Source organism: Orbicella franksi, chromosome 6 (genome assembly GCF_964199315.1).
Source record: "Orbicella franksi chromosome 6, jaOrbFran1.1, whole genome shotgun sequence".
Classification (NCBI taxonomy): domain Eukaryota; kingdom Metazoa; phylum Cnidaria; class Anthozoa; order Scleractinia; family Merulinidae; genus Orbicella; species Orbicella franksi.
The window spans coordinates 26,285,650-26,304,354 of NC_138150.1; the positions used below are offsets into that span (position 1 = coordinate 26,285,650).

Consider the following 18,705-nt stretch of genomic DNA (forward strand, 5'->3'; position numbering starts at 1 on the left):
TTCTCAAATCAATTTTCATTTTCTTTGGAGATTTGTATTTCATTTTAAACAAATATTTCATTTGGGTTTTAGGGAGATGGATGCAGACCCTACACCAGAGCAGGATCCTTCTGGTGTAAATGATGCAACACTGATGGACACAGATGATCAGCAAAAATCTGAGATGCTCAACCCTGGCATTGGTGATGAAGCTGCAGAGGTGTTAGCATCAGTAGAGAATACAACTGTGCAGGAGAACTGTCAATCAATTTCTGATGTCACGCATGAGGATAGTATGGATTCTGGCAATAAAGCTGATGACAACATGGAATCAGTTCTAGAAGATGCAAATGTAAGACTCAAAATAGGTTTATTAAATAAAAATAATTATTTATATGTCAATTTCAATTCTGGCAGTCTTTCAGATGAGTGTAATTTATGAGTCATGAGCCTGATCTTGTGAAATGTAATGTTTTATGGATTAAACTTAATATCACTTGAGTGTTATATACTTAAGTGTTAGAAGTTTATACTTTTTGTTTTATGATATTGTATATTATACATTACTTACAAATGTTATTTTGTACTGTACATTACGTTTTCCTTTATTTATGTGTGGTATGAGAAATGTTCAAAATGAGTGGCCTAATTACATGTAATATGGGTGACATTCATGACTTAATAGACTTCAGATGAAGTAGTCTGGGATTACATTTAAGCCTTGGTCTGATTGCAGTGTTGTGTTATTGGGAAAGTCTTGTCAGACTCCCAATGCATCTCTTCACCTATATAGTCAGTAACTACAGTTTTTTTTACTATCAATCTGTTAGCCTATGGCTTAAAGCTATAGGGCAACTAGGAAAAATTCTGGGAGTTACCATTCCCTTTCAAGAGGGATAGGTATGCTGAGGGAAAAAGGTCTGGATAAGTTCTGCTCAGTGGTATATGTACATGTAGGCGATTTTGACAGGGTGGAGACTTCAGCCTCCTTTTCATTTTTGTTGTATATGTGTATTGTCTAGTGTAATTGTTGTGAATAGCGTCACTTTTTCATAATTTTGGCCTGCTACCCTGCAAGGGTATATATCTGATTCTTTAGAAAGAGATGGAAATATCAACCACAATGATTAATACTACCTACTTAAAACTTTGCGACAAACTTTGTGACAGCCCTGTAAAAATAAACAGGTCTTTTTTTTCAAAATGCACAATGTTACAATTTATTTCAGGTATGTTAACTTTCAATTAATCATTCTTTTTCAGGGATTTCATCCTGAAACCAGTGAAGCAGCAACTGAAGATGCACCCCTTAATACCAATGCAACAAATGTTGAACCCCTGGCAACAGAAACTGGAACAGCAACAGACATCATTACCCCCACAGCTGCAGCTGTCACAGATTCAACTCCTTCAGTTTCTGTTGAAGATAAAGCCGAAGATAATTACCTGCAGGATGAAGATGAGAAGCCTGTCAAATTTGGGAAAATTGTAGATCCTCATGTTTTGGGATGCTGTGAGTTCTGTGGTGGTCCAGTCAAGAGGCGGCGGTTTTGCTCCCCTCTCAAGAGATTCTGCTCTAAAGGTTGTTCTCGAAGTTCTAGGAGAGCTAACTTAAAGGTATGTGACTCTAAATGCCTCTTAGAGTGGTGGAGATCACTTAATTAAGGTGGCTCAAAACAGTTTCCGTGCAGCGGTTAGTTTTTGATGGATCATTATAACCACACGTTATCGTTTTATGCTACAATCATGGTATCCAAAAACTGCCCAATCATTGGTGAACACGTTGTTATCATTTCTGTGACTCAAAAGGTTACCATAGCAATGGTATGACCTTCTAAAAACACCATTAATTACAGCTTTAGGGGCTTATAACTCAAAAACGGTGCCCACAGTGAATTTTTTTTATATTATGAAATTTTTATGAGCATGATAAGACGCATTGTTTGGCAACATTTTAAAAAAATCTGTACGTAGGGTTCAGAGCCACATTAAAGATTTGAAAATTTAAGGTAGCTCTGAACCCTATATACAGAATGTTTCTAAACTTTGCCAAAAGTTGCATCTTATCATGCTTTGAGCCACCATAATGTATCATAACTGCCAGTATTTAATTGGCCCTTAGGCAACACCTGCGACACATAATGAAGTTGTTTATGCCACTAACTTGTTGTTCACAATCCTTGATGGAGTACTCTCAAGTTATGTCTTGCTAGCAATTAATGTTTTTCCTTCATTTCTGGTGTTAATTATTTAGTACTATATATTTTGAGAAAATACATATTGAAACCAGTGGTATTAGTTAGAGTGTTTTTTGGTCTGACTTGGGTAGTACAGTGGCTTCCATGTGAAATTTGGTACTTGGTGCAGGGGATACTATTACGACATTATACTGAGATACACAGCTGGGTAAAAGTCAATGATCATAGGCAAACCAAACAGGTTAAGCCAGGTGGTTTAAGAAGTTTTTAGGTAATAATCAAATTTCATCTTCATGGCATTACAGCAGCTAGACTTTTAAAAGCTGTACATTTGTAACTTAGATTGAATTCGGAAGACGGTTAGGAGTTAACCTGCACTGTGATGGAGTAGTAAGCATCCCAGTGAAAGGGAGGTCGGGAGGTACAGTACTTCCAGTCATTTAATAACAATAGGATGAAACTGGAGTGTAGCACAGGCAATAATGAACCATCAAGTGTCTTGAAATCTTTGAGAATTGCAGCAGACTGTAAACCTTAGAAGTCACTCAAGGAAATACCCAGACCTGTCTCAATGAAGGTCATTGAAAATTCTGTGGAAGGTTTTTTTCCGGAGCCACATATATTGATTGTAATTGTAAAGATTCTAGAGGTTGCCTTTACTCAAGTCTTAAACAACTACAGGGTAGCGCGGTGCGAGATATTCGAACTCCACTTGATAGATTCAAACTGATTTAATGACAGATCAAGTCTATAGATCTAGTTCACAATACATAGCGACTGAAGAAATAGCGAAAATCAGTAAATCGCTAGTGGTAGCAGATACGAATAGGAGTAGTAGTCGTACAAGTAGATGTAGTAGGTTCGAACTGAGAAGCGCTAGTTAAGAATACATCCTACTTAGATAAGGCATAAAATAAAAATCTAACAGGATAGAAAAATCATAACAAAACTAACAAGATCACAGCGTGAAACAAATAGACGTGGCAATTGATACTTGAAAGTAATAAAACTGAGACGATAACAATTCTTGTCGTAACAAATGAAGATATCAATGGCTATCTTGCAAAATAGCTAAATATAGCATGAAAGAATCACAATGTGGTAATCATATGACTATTGGACTAATAAAGCAACTTGACAATAAGCCTTAGCAATAGTAGAGCTGTGAAAGCGATTTCAACAAAACCTAGATAAACTAAATGAAACCTATTCGTGATAAAGAAAAGACAAACAATTCGCGACTTAGTAAATAACTACAACAATAAGAACTTACGTACTTTGGTTGCCGACTCGCACCAAAAGGTAGGAGAGAGACAGCGATCGAAATACACTTGAAATAGCGGCAACTTGGATCCTTTGATCGTAGCACGGTAGCAGTGTAACTTCACTACCAATGTCTGACTAAAAGAAGTTGCACGTCGTCTTATATTGCCTATGCTACGTGAAAAACTAGGACGTTGTGAGAAACGTGGCACCCACAATAAAGACAATTTCCTAGCAGCAAAATTTCTAGAACTATTACATACGTGTGAAAATCACGATTTTATGAAAGCTTTGATTTTGAAATCACGTACTTGGCTTGCATAATAACTGATAATAAATCAGTAGGAAGTTGCAAAGGAAATTGATAAATGATCAGCGTTTCAAAACTAACATTGATATCTGTGAATTCATCTAATTTTCAGAAGAAAGAAAGCGAGGACAATGGACAGGACTCTGATGAAGGGAGTACTGCAGGAGGTTAGTCACAGAAACACTTAGAAAGCTTGATATATCATTTTCAGTTGACATCTCACCACACCTGCTTGTAAATCACATGGTCTTGAAACAAATAACTTTCTTTTTGTGGCCAGTCATACCCTTCAACTTGCCATATTCAGGATCACAGTAAAAGGCCAGATGCACTACAGGATTCTACCTCTGCAATATATGACATGTAATACTGCATGCAGCAATTACGTGATTCAATTTAACCATTGCGAGTAGTAAAACACGCAATGTTGCACAGGTGTCTGGGCCTTTACTCTGTTAATATACAGCTCCAAAAAAGATCCATTTCCAACCCATGCAGGACAGTTTTTAACCTCAATGAGCTAATCAACACACAGTGATCGAGATCTAATTTTGGCTATTAAATAATTTTATACCATTTCCTTTTTTCAGTTGCTGAAGGTGAAACCCCTCATAAATTTACATGGAGCGATTACATGGAAGCTGCATTAAGCAAAGCTGCTCCTGATTGCTGTTTCAAACATGTGAGTGAAAATTTGAGTTTTTATGCAGTAAAGGGTAATATCACTGACAGTGATTTTGCTGCATTTTTTTGTGAAAGCAGTGCGTAAATTATGACTTAGTATCTCATTTGTACATCAACTGCTCAACCCCAAGGTGACAATATTGAGTGAATAATAATTTATTGTTAAAGGGAGTGCAAGTTGTAATGTAATTATTTGTTTGTAGCCATTTTACCAATGATATGATGATGAAATTGGGAAAGTCTGCCAGATCTTTTCAGTCTGATATCATAGCCTTGTACATACATAATTGGTAAATAAACCCCTTCTGGCGCCTGGTATGTTGGCTGATAATGTCTGCGGCTGAGATATTGTCTGAAAAATGAATATTTGGCCGAGAAGCGAAGCTTTGAGGGCAAATGAAGAAGCTAGTCATAAAAGGGGATAAGTGACGATTTTGGTTGCTTTTCTTTTTTTGCTCCAAATTAGCTGAATTTTTGCATGTGGTCCTCAATGTAATAGAAAAACGTGTCCCTGTATTTTTGCTGCTGGTTTTTGCTTCGCTTTATAAAGACGCCGCTAGGAAAACCGAGTGGTTTTTTGCGTATGCAATATCCCGAAAGCGAAGCAAAGTTTAGCAGAAAAACTACGGGACATTGCTAAACATACCTAAACAAAACTGCATGCGAAATTTGGAGCATTTTTGACAAAGTTCACTTTTAATTAAAATACCTAATGCCCTTTTCCCGCCGAGGCTGCAAATAAACGAAGCCGGGCCTTTGTTATGATAAACAGAGCCGATCCTTTATTATAATAGCCAAGCCAAGCCTTTGTTATAAGTCGAAGTCTCGTCTCAGTTTATCATAACAAAGGCTCGGCCCGCCACGACCGCAAGGACTTTGATTTCACTTAGAAAGCAGCAAAATGTCAATTTCACGCAACGTATAAGCTCAAAAATGTTAATTTTAGGTCAAAAAAGGTTTAAATGTTGATTTCACGTTAACGCGTGACGACAAGGAGGTTGATTTCACTTAGAAACCAGCAAAATGTCAATTTCACGCAACGCATAAGCTCAGTGATGTTGATTTCAGGTCTGAATAGGTTAAAATGTTGACTTCAGGTTAACGCATGATGGCAAGGATGTTGGTTTCACTTAGAAACCAGCAAAATGGTAATTTCATGCAGCGCATAAGCTCAGTGATGTTGATTTCAGGTCTAAATAGGTTAGAATGTTGATTTCACGTTAACGCTTGATGGCAAGGATGTTAATTTCACTTAGAAAACAGCAAAATGGTAATTTCACGCAGCACATAAGCTCAATGATGTTGATTTCAGGTCTAAATAGGTCAAAATGTTGATTTCACGTTAACGCGTGACGGCAAGGATGTTGGTTTCACTTAGAAACCAGCAAAATGTCAATTTCATGCAGCGCACAAGCTCAATGATGTTGATTCTAGGTCTAAATAGGTTAAAATGTTGATTTCACGTTAACGCTTGACGGCGAGGATGTTAATTTCACTTAGAAAACAGCAAAATGGTAATTTCACGCTGCGCATAAGCTCAATGATGTTGATTTCAAGTCTAAATAGGTTAAAATGTTGATTTGGCGTTAACGCATGACGGCAAGGATGTTGGTTTCACTTAGAAAACAGCAAAATGGTAGGAGCCCATGATGGGCTCCTGAAAATGGTAATTTCACGTAACGTGTAAGCTCAAAAATGTTGATTTCAGGTCAAAAAAGGTGTAAATAAAAATAAAATAAAACAAATAAACATTTCAATAAGCACTTTTCCAAATACAGCAATGTCTTAAATGGCTAAAAAATCACGAGATAAAACATAGTTTTCGACAAACGTGATCGTAGCTTTATGTCACGCACCGCCATAACTTCCAAGTTCAAAATGCGCTGGTACCTCTTATGCCTGATGAGGATAACAACTTTAGTGGCTGTTTAGTTTTGGATTTAAGAATTTGATGACTGCACGTGAAAACGCTCTATAAATAGGGCTGACAGATTAACAGATAAACCCTTCTGCGCAACGTACGGGTCTCCATACATCTGCATGTCCCCTGATCCCAGAAGCTCAAAACACTACAATTAATCATGCTGATTTGAAATAAAATCAACGCAAACTGGATCACAGATCTGTTACAATCGATCGCCACTTGCTGGCCATTATTATGTTTAAATCTAGTTACCAGTTCGAGAAACATCTGCAGAACGTAATTGCAATGCCGGGAAGGGTCTTTACACCTCGTGTGGGGGAAAACATGGTGGTCAATACAAGACAAATTTTATAAGTCTAAAACCAGTTCTCGCTTTCCAAACTTTGACGCTAGCAACGCTTGGCAAATGGGCCACAACTCACCAGAGGGTATTTTTCTTGGGCAAGAACTGCTCTTGGACTTTGCTACCTGGCTCGACCTGACTTCGAATGCCTATAACACGATTACGTTATATCAGCTGCCTTCGAAGTTTCAGAGCACATTTTGATTCTTTAAAACGTGCTGATGACTTACGGGTTTATCGAGGCTTTATGATGCCTCTCAACCACCAGGCAGGCATACAAGGTACTTTAAAACAATGCTTAAGATATTAGTTGACAGAGCTCTAATGCGGCACATCTCTTTTTTGTTTGATGACATTTCGTTTGACGCTCGATCGATTCACGTGTTGTGTTCACGTCACAATAGCCGATGTAAACAATCCGTTCCCAGATTTCCGCTCTATGTGCTGTGGGATTTGGTTTTGACTTCATACACTATAAACAGTCTGCCTGTTTGCTGTTCAACAAATAAACTCCTAAAGACATGGCTAGGAAAAGCCAAGTTTTTTGCCTACGTTTTAACTCGAAAACAAAGCAAAAACCAGCGACAAAAATACAGAACCACGTTTTTCTATTACACTGAAGACCACATGCAAAAATTCGGCTAATTTGGAGCAAAAAAAAAGAAAAGCAACCAAAATCGTCACTTATCCCCTTTATGACTAGTTTCTTCAAATGTTAAATTTTGAGGACAACCTCTCAGCCAAGGACAGTATCAGCCACCATACCAGCGAGCCAGAAAGGGGTTTATTTATTTTCTAACCCTCCCATTAATTTTCTGCATATTTTGTTGACTCTTTTGTACTTATCAGAACAGCAATGGGGACCCGTTTTTTTTTATGTCATTATCAGCGGATTCCACGAAAAGAGTTTATTTTTCTTCCATGAAAAATAATAAAGATGAAAAGGTGAAATTCTGGAGCTGGATTTATTCCTTTTAGCTCTGTTTCTTTTCGACAGAAACAGTCGCAGGGCAATTATCGACACAGGCAGAGGTTATTGCTTGATAACTGCCCAGTAATTTTGCACCACTTGATGTAAAGTAACCAATAGAAGTGCGTGAAAATTAAGCGTGGGTTGCAACTCGTTATAAACCCCTTTAAAAGCCTCAAGTGGAGGCGTGATGGCCTAGTGGTTAGCGCACTGGACTGGGGATTGAGCAGTCCTGGTTCAAGACCTGGCCAGGGTCATTGCATTGTGTTGTTGAGCAAGACACTACTCTCACATTGCCTCTCTCCACCCAGGTGTATAAATGGGTACCAGCAAATTTAAAGGGTAACTCTGTGAGGGACTAGCATCCCATCCAGGGAAGAGTAGAAATACTCCCTGTTGCTTCATGCTACGGAAACCAGGATAAGCTCTGGCTCTATAGGCTTCTGGCCAGATGCAGACTAAACCTTTACCTTTGGAGCTTCACTGCAGTTATAATTGTTAAAAAATCTTGACCATTATTTCTGGGTTTCCATCAATAAAATATGTCTTGTGATTTGAGTTTTTTAAAGTTACTCTGTTAACTGTCAATAATGTTCCAGCTGGTAGTGCTATGTCATGTTTTCCAATTGTTGTTTTTACAGTCAATTTATTTGCAGTATTTGGTTTCAGCCACTTTTTGTCTAGTTCTTCATAGGTTGCAGGCTGCAATCTGTCAATGTGTTGTGCTCTTTATCCATATGCCATGCTTTCTTTATTAAACGTTGTCCACTCATTTACCCAACAGACAACTGTGGAAGTGCCAGGCTTAAAACCAGGAATGAAACTAGAAGCTGTCGACAGGAACAATCCTCCTTCATTCTGTGTTGCCACGGTAATACAACAGGTTGGGCAGAGGGTGCGTATACGTTATGATGGCTTTGGAAAGGACAGCGGCAATGACTGCTGGTGTAACTTCCAAGCAGAGGAGCTCCATCCTATAGGATGGTGTGCACAGAATGGCTACCCTCTGCAGCCACCTAAAGGTATGTGGAAATTAAACAATCCCTTAATAGGACTAGGCCTGAACAGAATTATCTTCCATGATGTAATTTCTTGTTTTGACTTGCACTGACTTTTATGTCAACAGTAAGAAATTAAAGATTTAAAATTTCCAAACTTATGCTTCAAACACTTCATACACTTTAAACTGAGGGCATCCACTGAAAAAGAAAAAAACAGACAGTTACTGTACAAAACGTGGACTGGATCAACTCAGATTGCTGATTTGAATAAGAATGGCAAAGTTATATTGTTTATGTCTCGTTTTTGACTAGTTACCATTCATTCAATCAGTGATCCAGGTTGGTCTGGTCTGAGTTTTGTCCCTCGTGCCTGAGAAAAAAAACCCTTGATTTTTGTGTTAATTATAATTATATTGTTCAATACCTTTAATGTATTTACATTAATTTGTTATATTGGGTTTTTCTTCCATATTGCTTTCCAGTCAGCAGATTTTAATGTTTGTGTAACTTCATTTATGACGTGATATATCTGCAGGTATAAATAGCACTCTTGAGGACTGGAGAACATTTTTAACCCAGACTCTGACCGGCGCACTTGCCGCACCTCATGATCTGTTTAGAAAGGTGAAAACAGAAAGTCTACAATATGCATGTACTTGTTTTTGGATTTGTTTAAGGAAAATAATGTTACTGAAGAATATCAATTGAAATCTTCATTTGTTAGTTATTCAAAATCATGTTCACCTAATTTTCTTTTCACTGGAAATTTAGCAACAATATAGTACTGCAACAAGATTCCCACCTCCGTGGTTTGAATTCACAAATTTAAATTAATATGTAGAATGCTTTTCCTCTTGTGCAAGTACCTACTTCTTCAGGACTAGCTTTATAGTGAAAGTATTTTGATTACTGTTCCTATAGTAGTTAATACACTTAAAAGAGAGATAACTTACAGTGCCAGTATCTATGATGGTAACCTTAAAAAGTTTGCTTTTGGATTTATACTTAACCTGTGTGTACTGTGATCCATTTGAAAGTGTTAAAAATCTGTATATGCCTCAGACACCATACTATTGTCTAAAGAGTCATCGGTATGGAATGTCTTTCTGCACCTCTTGAGGTTTCAGGTTTGCTAATTCATGTGATACTGGTAGTAGATTTGTTTTTTAATTCACTTATTAATTTCCTTTGCATTCAGACTCAAGAGCATTTCCAGCCTAGAGTTCATGGATTTGAAATTGGCATGAAGTTGGAAGCTGTTCACCCGATGAAGCCATCGATCATTTGCCCGGCCACAGTCACTAAGAGCCTGGGTCCATACTACTTTGCCATCACTACAGACTACCAAGAGAATGTGCCCTCAGTCACATTTTGCTGCCATAGCGACTCCCCAGGAATCTTCCCAGCGGGATGGTGTTCCAGGCATCAAGTGGATTTGTCTGTTCCTCAAAGTAAGTGATGCCTGACAATTTGTGTCATAATTAACTGTGATTCTGTGTAAGATTTTTTTTTTTTATTATTTTTAAATGAGTGGACATTGTATTGTTTGCAGTGTTGTGAAATGTAACTAAGTTAACAAATGAAAGAAGCTTGTATTTATTGGTCAGTTAGCCTGCAAACACAGATGGATTTCCGGCTTTTGTTTTACGCCAGCCAAAAATACCGCTATTTTTTGGCAGCATGAAACAAAAGCTGAAAATCTGGCCACGTTCACAGGCTACTTCTCAGTCATCATTATCTTAATGTTAGCACAGGTTGAGAACTCTCATTCATCGTTGTTGCATGTTCTTTGTGATGGGTGCCCAGATGACTGTACTTAGGGGCTTGCAAGGGCCATAGCCAGAAAAAAAAATGAAAATGACTGAGGCAATGTCCGTGAAAAAATTGTGACTGAGGCAATGTCCCTGAAAAAATTATGACTGAGGCAATGTCCCTGAAAAAATTATTACTGAGGCAATGTCCATGGTAAAATTCTCCTCCTAGGTTTTTAGGGAGAATATAAACAACAAAAAAGGAAAAAAGTGAGTGAGGCATTAGTGCCCTGGCTTGCCTATTATAGCGCAGTGACCTCATGGTTAGTGCTCTCGTCCCCAGATCAAGTGGTCCGGGTTCGAACCCTGGGCAGGGACACTGTGTTGTGTTCTTGGGCAAGACACTTCACTCTCATAGTACCTCTCGCCACCCAGGAGTATAAATGGGTACCAGCAAATTGTTGGGGAAACCTAACAAATTGTGGGGGAGTGACCTGTGATGGACTAGCATCCCATCCTGGGGGAGTAGAAATACTCCAAGCCGCTTCATGCTACAGAAACCGGGATAAGCTCTGGCAGCTATGAGCCCGTCAGCCCTAAGGATTCACACTTGCCAGTCACTAGCCACAGCCCTGCTTGTAGGTGGATTGTTGGGATTGCCTGTAAAACCTTCTAGGGACTAGTGGGTCACAGTGGAGGCCCTCCATCATTCCAGGCACCCACACAATGCGACTGTTAAGGAATGCTGAACAATATTATTTAGACTTCACCTTTGTGGATCATATTTTTCCCATTGTTATCTTACACTATTGTTTAGCTGGTGAAATACTGCTACTCGACCGTACAGTGACCACTTGATTGACCATGTATTAATGGCATTTTGAATTTCAGACTACACTAAAAAGACTTTTGCATGGGACAAGTACTTAGCTCTGTGTAGAGCACCATTTGCTCCTGCTCATTTGTTTAGGGTATGTGCAAAGTTAGACACATAAATTGTTTCAATCATCATCATTAATATCATTGTAGTCATCAATATCACAAATGCAAGTGCTGCAGCATTGTTTTACAGTTTTCATCTGACCTTATTAGCAGAGTTGCGCATGTCAATTTGATATTCTTTTCCATTTTGAACTAAATGCAATCATCATTTTTAAACTGGTTTAAAAATGTCACAATTTAAATTTCCCTTTATTTTCCTTGAATCATGTAGCCTGTTGAGGGGTGTATAATTCTATGATACAAAGATGGGATTTTGAGGTCCTGGCATGTATCCCTTTAGCACTAGAGGTACAGTGCACTTACAAGTGGCTGTGGGGTAGAGGGTACAGTGGGACTGGGAAGGGGCGGGGGGTGAGTTCTAGAAGAGTTTGAACCTAGCAAAGGGTCAATGTGTTGTGATCTTGTGCAAGTCATTTTCACAAAGCTTCCCATGTCTATTTAGGTGCATAATGGGTACAGAATCTGCAACCTGGCAAAGTCAATGCAAAAGTGGTGGGAGACAGGGGTGGTTCATGAAACTGCCTTTTCTGTTGACTTAATAACACACTCCATTTATCCATTATCCCACCTACAGTAATCAGCTTTCCAGACTAAGTTTTCCTATATATGATCAGCTGAGTAATTGTACCTTGATTTTCAACGTTTTTGAAATAATACTTTGATGTGTTCTCACCCAGAAAACAAAGGCCCATAAATTCAAGCCCGGCATGAAACTAGAAGTGGCAGACTTGGAACAGCCTCAGATCATCCGTGTAGCCACCATAACTAACATCATGGGCCGCATGCTGCAGCTGTTCTTTGACGGCCAGTCAAAGTTTCAGTTTGTGGATTTTGAATCACCGGACATCTATCCCATTGGTTGGTGTAAAAGAACAGGGCACACACTCCACTCGCCGTTTGGTCCAAGTAAGTGTCTGTATGTGGTGTTTTCTGTGCCTTATCACTGGGTATTAAGTCTGCACATGGGCCAAGTGGCCCATCAGGCTGAAGCAAATCCCGTTCTCTTTAGCATGAAGCAACTAGGAGTATTTCTACTCCCGCCTGGATGGGATGCCAGTCCATCGCAGGATTACCTCCAGCATTAAGTTTGCTAGTACCCATTTATACACCTGGGTGGAGAGAGGCACTGTGAGAGTAAAGTGTCTTGCACAATGCAATATCCCGGCCAGGGCTCAAACCCAGACTGCTCAATCCGGAGACAAGCCCACTAACCGTGAGGCCACCGTGCCTCCCTATCACTGGGTATACCCAAGTTGTTAAAAAAGAGGAATGGTTTTCTTTCTTGAATAGGTGTAATTATTATGTATAGGTGTAAAGTTAATTATATAATCTTGGTAGTCAATAGCTTTCATCTGAATGGTCATCCTGCATACGACATAATTTTAATCAGTCGGGACTCAAAAATAGAAACACATTTATAAGTCCTCAAGTTAACTGTTGAGAAATGGCTGATGACCGAGTAGTGGAGTTTTGAGGGCCACGTTGACTAAACCTCATAGAAATGTTAAGTTTATGCAAAAAGTAGGAAATATAGGCCTGAAGGGTTAGTTGTAAGGAGATTAGGTGGAGGATAATATTTCTGCTAGTGTATACTCGGTTTTAATGAGCCATTTAGTTGCTTAGTCCAAACCAATAACGTAAATTCCTCCTTATCTCAAGTAGACAAATCACGAGGGAGGGGGGGGGGACCCCATATATAAATAACAGGGGTGCTCCTCATTCCTTTTTGGACTCAAAAATGCGCTTTCAGTATTCCTTGTAGGGTGTTAAGCCTCAAAAAGTCCACAGCAGGCTAGCTTTTGCAGTACCTTTTAGGGTATTGAGCAGAAAAAATATATGACAGGAGATAATGTGTTATGTTAGAATTGGTACCCCTTAGAGGAGAAAAACTTTCAAGCCACGCCCACAAAACAGTATTTCTCTACCTCTTAGGGGTTCTTTTCAAAATTTGCGACAAGCACCCCTGTCTTTTTTATATGGGACCTCTCCCAGGAGGCAAATACTTTGTTGTTAATGTTCTGTACGCTTTTCTCATTTCAGTTCCTTCTGATGCGACCAGGTAAGCCTTTTAGTGCTAAATATGACAAATTGTTGCCTAGGTCAATATAAATTGCCTGTTACTATAGCCAATCATGTGTTTAATAGAATTTTTCAAGCCTAACCATCGGGTATGAAAAGACTTTTCTCAAACATGCTATCTGCTCGTCATCAAAGTCTTTCATTTTTTTAAAAGAAAAATTAATGATCTGTTAAATGATCCCCACAAGGTTTATATTTTAAGACTTGTCCAAATGCAACTCTTTTGTTGTAATAGTCATTAAAAGTAACCATGAACTGTTTTTGTTGTTGTTGTTGTTGTTGTTGTTTACAGCTCAGCTGATGATGAAGACAGTTTAGACTTACCATCATTTCTGGAGGTCATGGGAAGACAGAACCAAGCCCAGACAGGACAGACAGCAGTAGGTAAGGGTGATCAATTTCTCACTTCTCTTAACCATTCTGTAGTCATATTTAATGAAGCAGGTCATAAGAAGATAGGATTATATCATATCAGGTAGCCCAAGCTGTATTATTTCAGTGTTAAATTATTTCAGTGTGATTAGGCATAACCTCACTAGCATTGTTATGCTTGAAATTTAGTCGAGAAGATTCCCTCTTCTCCCGTCATCATCTCTCCTCCCCTGCCCCCGGGCGGTCATGCCAGGAGGAGGTCTGGAGGTCTGGAGGTCTGCCCCCTCTCCTGTGTTGTCTCGCCCCTTCCTTTCCCAACAGTCTAGTTTTGCCCAGCCTGATGTAACATTTTTTCCTGCTGATTGTTTGTCACGCCTGTTATGGTTGATAGGAGATTGCGTGACAAGTAAAATGTAAGAATGTAAGTTTATTATTAGTTATGCCGTGAATGTTTTTATGACTATAAGTCGGTGTTTTTCCTTTAGGAATACTGCCAAGAAAGCTTCCTACAGCAAGGTAGACTTAGTTTTCTTTTTAATTTATTTCAGATTTCCTAGTTTTCAGCCACACATTTAAGAATTTCCTCAGGGATGTTATGACATTTTATTTCGGATTCTATTTTGTCTTTGCTAAACTAAACAGGGACTTAGAAACTTTGACAAGAATTAGTTTAAACTGACAGTGTAGTTACCTGTTACACCTGTTAGTGTAATTCTTGCTTCTGTAAGCTGCAGTGGTCTCAAAGTTGATGCATTGAACTTCAAATCCAGGCACACGAACGTTTCGAACGTTTCATCATGGGCCTTAAATTACTTCCTTTATTTTACTTTTTTATTGTCACGCACTATTTTCAGAGTTAATTTACGTCAGTATTCTAAAATAAATCTAAAAAGAGAAATAGATGTTACATATGGCTACGGAAAGACTAGAAAAATATGTGCGTAACCAGAGAAACCATTGGCTTTCGAGCTGGTTACCTTGGTGGGTAAATATGTGATATTGAAATGACAGGGCAACCGGACACCAAACGTCGGGGCAAACCGTCCACAGTGCGAAGCTACAGTCTTGTATTAATGCTATAGAAATCCGGAGTTACACTACCTATGGTGTGCGTCGTTTGGCGACTTATCTTTTTGTACTTTCATAATTCCAGCAAAATTGAAAAGGATGACAAGTCACCGGGGGAGGAAAGTGACATTAGTGATGATGATACAGGTCTGTTATTTTATTATCTTTTTTTTTTCATCTTGAATGTACTTTAAATCCGTCAATACGCGTAAGAGAGCTTTTCAATGACTTCGGTTACAGTAAAAGTAACTGAAGAACATCTGGTCCACTGCAGCCAATCACTACGCGGCTCAAAAACTCAGTCAGCCAATCAGGATTCGTAGCAAAGCCACAATCGATGCAAAGCGCAGGAAAAACACGTTGGCAAGATTCGATGCAATCGGTCGATACAAATATATCGTTGTTCTGATTGGTTAGAGTACATCGCGCACATTTTATAGCTAATAACAGAGCCGCGAAAAGTGCGAAACCAAAACAAATACTTTGCGTTCTGTTAAACTTATCTAAGAGAACACATCAGCCAGTTTTAATACGGACAACGTGTATCCAAGGTTATTGTTCTTCAAGCAGCATTATAACTTGTAGTCTGTCCCGAGACATGTATTTTTTTTGGCTACGAGTTATTTTTCTTCGAGCGCGCGAGCGGCCGTGAAGCGGGCTATTTTGATCTTTCCCAGCCCCACCCCCTTGCGTTTTAGCGCGTGCATCCCACGCACTGGGTTTGTAGTTAAGTAACCTTACGATCTCGACGAACTCAAAACAAAACAGAGGGTCTGTGAGATACTAAAGGTGACCAGTTCTCAAGCCTTGATCTTAGAAGAGCAATATCATGATTATGTTTCGGCCAGGTTCGGAACGTTTTTACCACAACAAGAATCAGATCTTCTTCAACAAGAGCTGCTGTTATGGACCCTTGTTGGACCCAGACAAGGTGTCACAGCTGCCCGAGGCCACCCCTCCTGGGAAGGTCAGCAGTGTGATACGCACGGGACTGGAGATGGTAGCCAAGGCCGCGTTTGACCCTGAAAAGGTGATCGACCTCATGCAGGAGGGGTGCGGAGTACGAGTGGTTGTCAAACACAAGGGCAAGATTCTGAAAAAGGTAAGATTTCACATTCAATGGTACATGTTTTTTAATAGGTCATTTCCGAGTTCGGTTGTGCCTTTGTTTTAAAACGAGTCCCCGTGCAAAACGTGTCATGAAAATGAGTTTGATTCGCATGAAAATCAACCCGTTGGGGGAACACACTTTCTTAAGAATAGTTTCGCACGAAGATTGGCGTTGACATAGAGGCATAAGGCAACTCGGAATTGGCCTATTGAACTTATCCAGTACAAGGAATACAAGGGCACAAGAGGAAGCCCTGTATGCACCCATTCGTATTTCGCTGGTTACTGTGAACTCGCGCTGTGCTTTGGAATACAACAGATGCTTTAACCCACGTCATAATGTCGCAATGCGTTTATTTCGAAAATTTCATCTCCATCTTGTTTGCTCCTTTAGTTGTTTGCGATCTTGTAAACTTGAAAAAGAGCCTGTATGAGGAACCTGAACCCAGGTTCTTCTGTATGTATAACTGATTCACGCACTTTGAAGACCTTTTTGAGAGTTCACCTCGTTCTGTTTTCACGCATGCATTCTATCAACAGGCGATCTCTCGAGTAGATTCGCGGCCGAAGTTGGAGCGTTACCTTAAGAGGTTTTGCCGGCGACTCATCTGTTGCGAATTCTTCTTGAGTTTGAAGCCCGTGCCAACACCCTGTCCTGATCAGTGCCAGGCTGATGGTGGGTATATCAGTACTTTATACTTACTGAGTTAGCAATACGCACGCACGGTTAGACTGTACAACTAAAAATAGTGTAGTCTGTAACCCCCCCAGAGGGGGGTATTCCGTTCCATGGGCTATATAGGTATGTGCGGCACCGAAGGGTTAGAAAAAGTAGATCGCTAAATATGCTAACTATTTGCAGCGTAGTTAAAATCGCTTGGTCGCGTAAAAACGTTTACTGAATCTTTTTGCTCTATGTTAGAGAACAGCGTTCCTACCAACCGGGAAATCATTGTTTGATGAAAATGTGTTGGACCGGCTACCAAACTGAACAAGGACGGTTGATAGCTGGAGAAACTTTTTGAATCTCATTACTTCCCAAATTGAAGTCGCATTACCTGTTAGCAGAACCATTGCAAAATAATTGATTAGTTGCTTGAATGGAATTTTACACCAGCAATATCGTTTGAATAACCGCAATAGTATTGCAACCATTACATGTAGTTTTATTGTCTGACCACTATTTTAATGTGGCGCCTTGTTTGATTAACATTTACCTCTTGCTGGGTAACATCCAGGGCGCTGTCTTGAATCCGAAACAAAATATTTCACCTGCTGAATCAAACAAAAGCTAAACAACGCAACATTTCTTTCACTTTTAAGTTTTGTTTCTAAAACTAACCGGCACCACTTCATTTTCGTACTGTTGACGAAAAGTTGTTCAAGTAGGAGGTGAAGGAGATATGCGTGTGTTTCATAAGTAGCAGCTCTCGGTGTTTAATAATATCTGGATGACTGTTGCATTTTTTTATGAAAAAAGGAAATTTTCAAACAGAAAAACTTAGACGTTTGCCACCTGCCACCATGTGATCTGTGTAAAAGAGTTATCATAAAATATTCATGAAACAGTGATGATGATATCACATTTTACAACTTTGAATTTAGCTAGATATCCCGGCATCTAATTCGAATGTTGGATCAGATTGTGATGGAAGACACCCACAAAACGCTGATGATTATGACAAACAGTTTTTGAACACTGAGTCACGCGAGATGCTGCCGTGTACTTTAAGTAATAGGAGTTGTTTTGTTAAGAGTCCACTGGCAATGAATAGACGTGTTTCTGACTGTTTAGCTTAACAACTGCTGTTGTGTTTTAGATCAAGGGAATCTGCAAGGTCCGAAGGGGCTCAAAGCCAAGCGTTCTCGTGAATACTTTGAAGTCAAGCATCTAGGAGTTGAGAAAAAGAAGCGCGGCCGGAAACGGAAGTCGGAATACCTACTTCCGGGCGATCCAAGCAACGCTGTTACCAGGCCCCTGGTAGAAAACGGCATACCCATCGTAGGGACGTCTTTCAGTGTGGTGCAGGGGCAGAAGATCTCGCCGTCAACAACAACATCAACCATTGCTCCCGTTCAGAATGGTACCGTCGTTACTCAAACCCCCGGGGCTCCCATTGTGATACCCCAGGGGGTTTCCCCTGGGATTGCCGCACCACCAGCCTCCGTTGGAAACGTTGGCTACCAGGTTCCTGGAAATGTAACAGTGCCTCATCCGCCCAACTCAGTAAAAAGCGTACCAATGCTCGCACCCCAGGGGAAACTTCCCATGGCTCACCCCCATAGGGCACCTGTGCCGATTAACGCTTTACCAGGAGGAAAACCTGTCATGAAGGAGGTAAATATTGTCTCTTTACTTCTTATTTTATTCCCAACCGAAAATGAAAGATACTTGTTGACTTTCGAAGGACTTTCGGCTTTCGATAACAGTATACCTGATTTTGCGCATGTTTATCAAGTTGTTCCGGCAATCTTCCATTCCTATCAACGTCTTGTGCCTTAATTTGAAAAACATTTGTCCTTTTCTTTGATTTGCTAAGCCTTTGAAACACATGAAACATTGTCCAACCTGAAGTTGTGAATCGTTGCTTTGGTGGTGTTTCACTGCCCTAACAGTTCTCCCTTACCGTCTTGACCAGAAACGAAACACA

The 18,705-nt window shown here is 39.7% G+C and overlaps 1 protein-coding gene across 1 annotated transcript in view; it reads left to right on the top strand.

The window, feature by feature from the left end:
- LOC145489111 (uncharacterized) overlaps positions 1 to 18,705 on the top strand; it is a 32,443-nt gene that overhangs the window by 7,888 nt on the left and 5,850 nt on the right. The window contains exons 2-17 of the mRNA XM_081468018.1: positions 73 to 331; positions 1,243 to 1,596; positions 3,863 to 3,917; positions 4,341 to 4,432; positions 8,456 to 8,693; positions 9,208 to 9,296; positions 9,871 to 10,123; positions 11,315 to 11,394; positions 12,103 to 12,331; positions 13,466 to 13,484; positions 13,797 to 13,888; positions 14,362 to 14,392; positions 15,030 to 15,091; positions 15,793 to 16,046; positions 16,595 to 16,730; positions 17,875 to 18,392. Of these exons, the coding sequence (XP_081324144.1) occupies positions 77 to 331; positions 1,243 to 1,596; positions 3,863 to 3,917; positions 4,341 to 4,432; positions 8,456 to 8,693; positions 9,208 to 9,296; positions 9,871 to 10,123; positions 11,315 to 11,394; positions 12,103 to 12,331; positions 13,466 to 13,484; positions 13,797 to 13,888; positions 14,362 to 14,392; positions 15,030 to 15,091; positions 15,793 to 16,046; positions 16,595 to 16,730; positions 17,875 to 18,392 (2,757 nt within the window). The 5' untranslated portion in view covers positions 73 to 76. The remainder of the gene's footprint in view (positions 1 to 72; positions 332 to 1,242; positions 1,597 to 3,862; positions 3,918 to 4,340; positions 4,433 to 8,455; positions 8,694 to 9,207; positions 9,297 to 9,870; positions 10,124 to 11,314; positions 11,395 to 12,102; positions 12,332 to 13,465; positions 13,485 to 13,796; positions 13,889 to 14,361; positions 14,393 to 15,029; positions 15,092 to 15,792; positions 16,047 to 16,594; positions 16,731 to 17,874; positions 18,393 to 18,705) is intronic.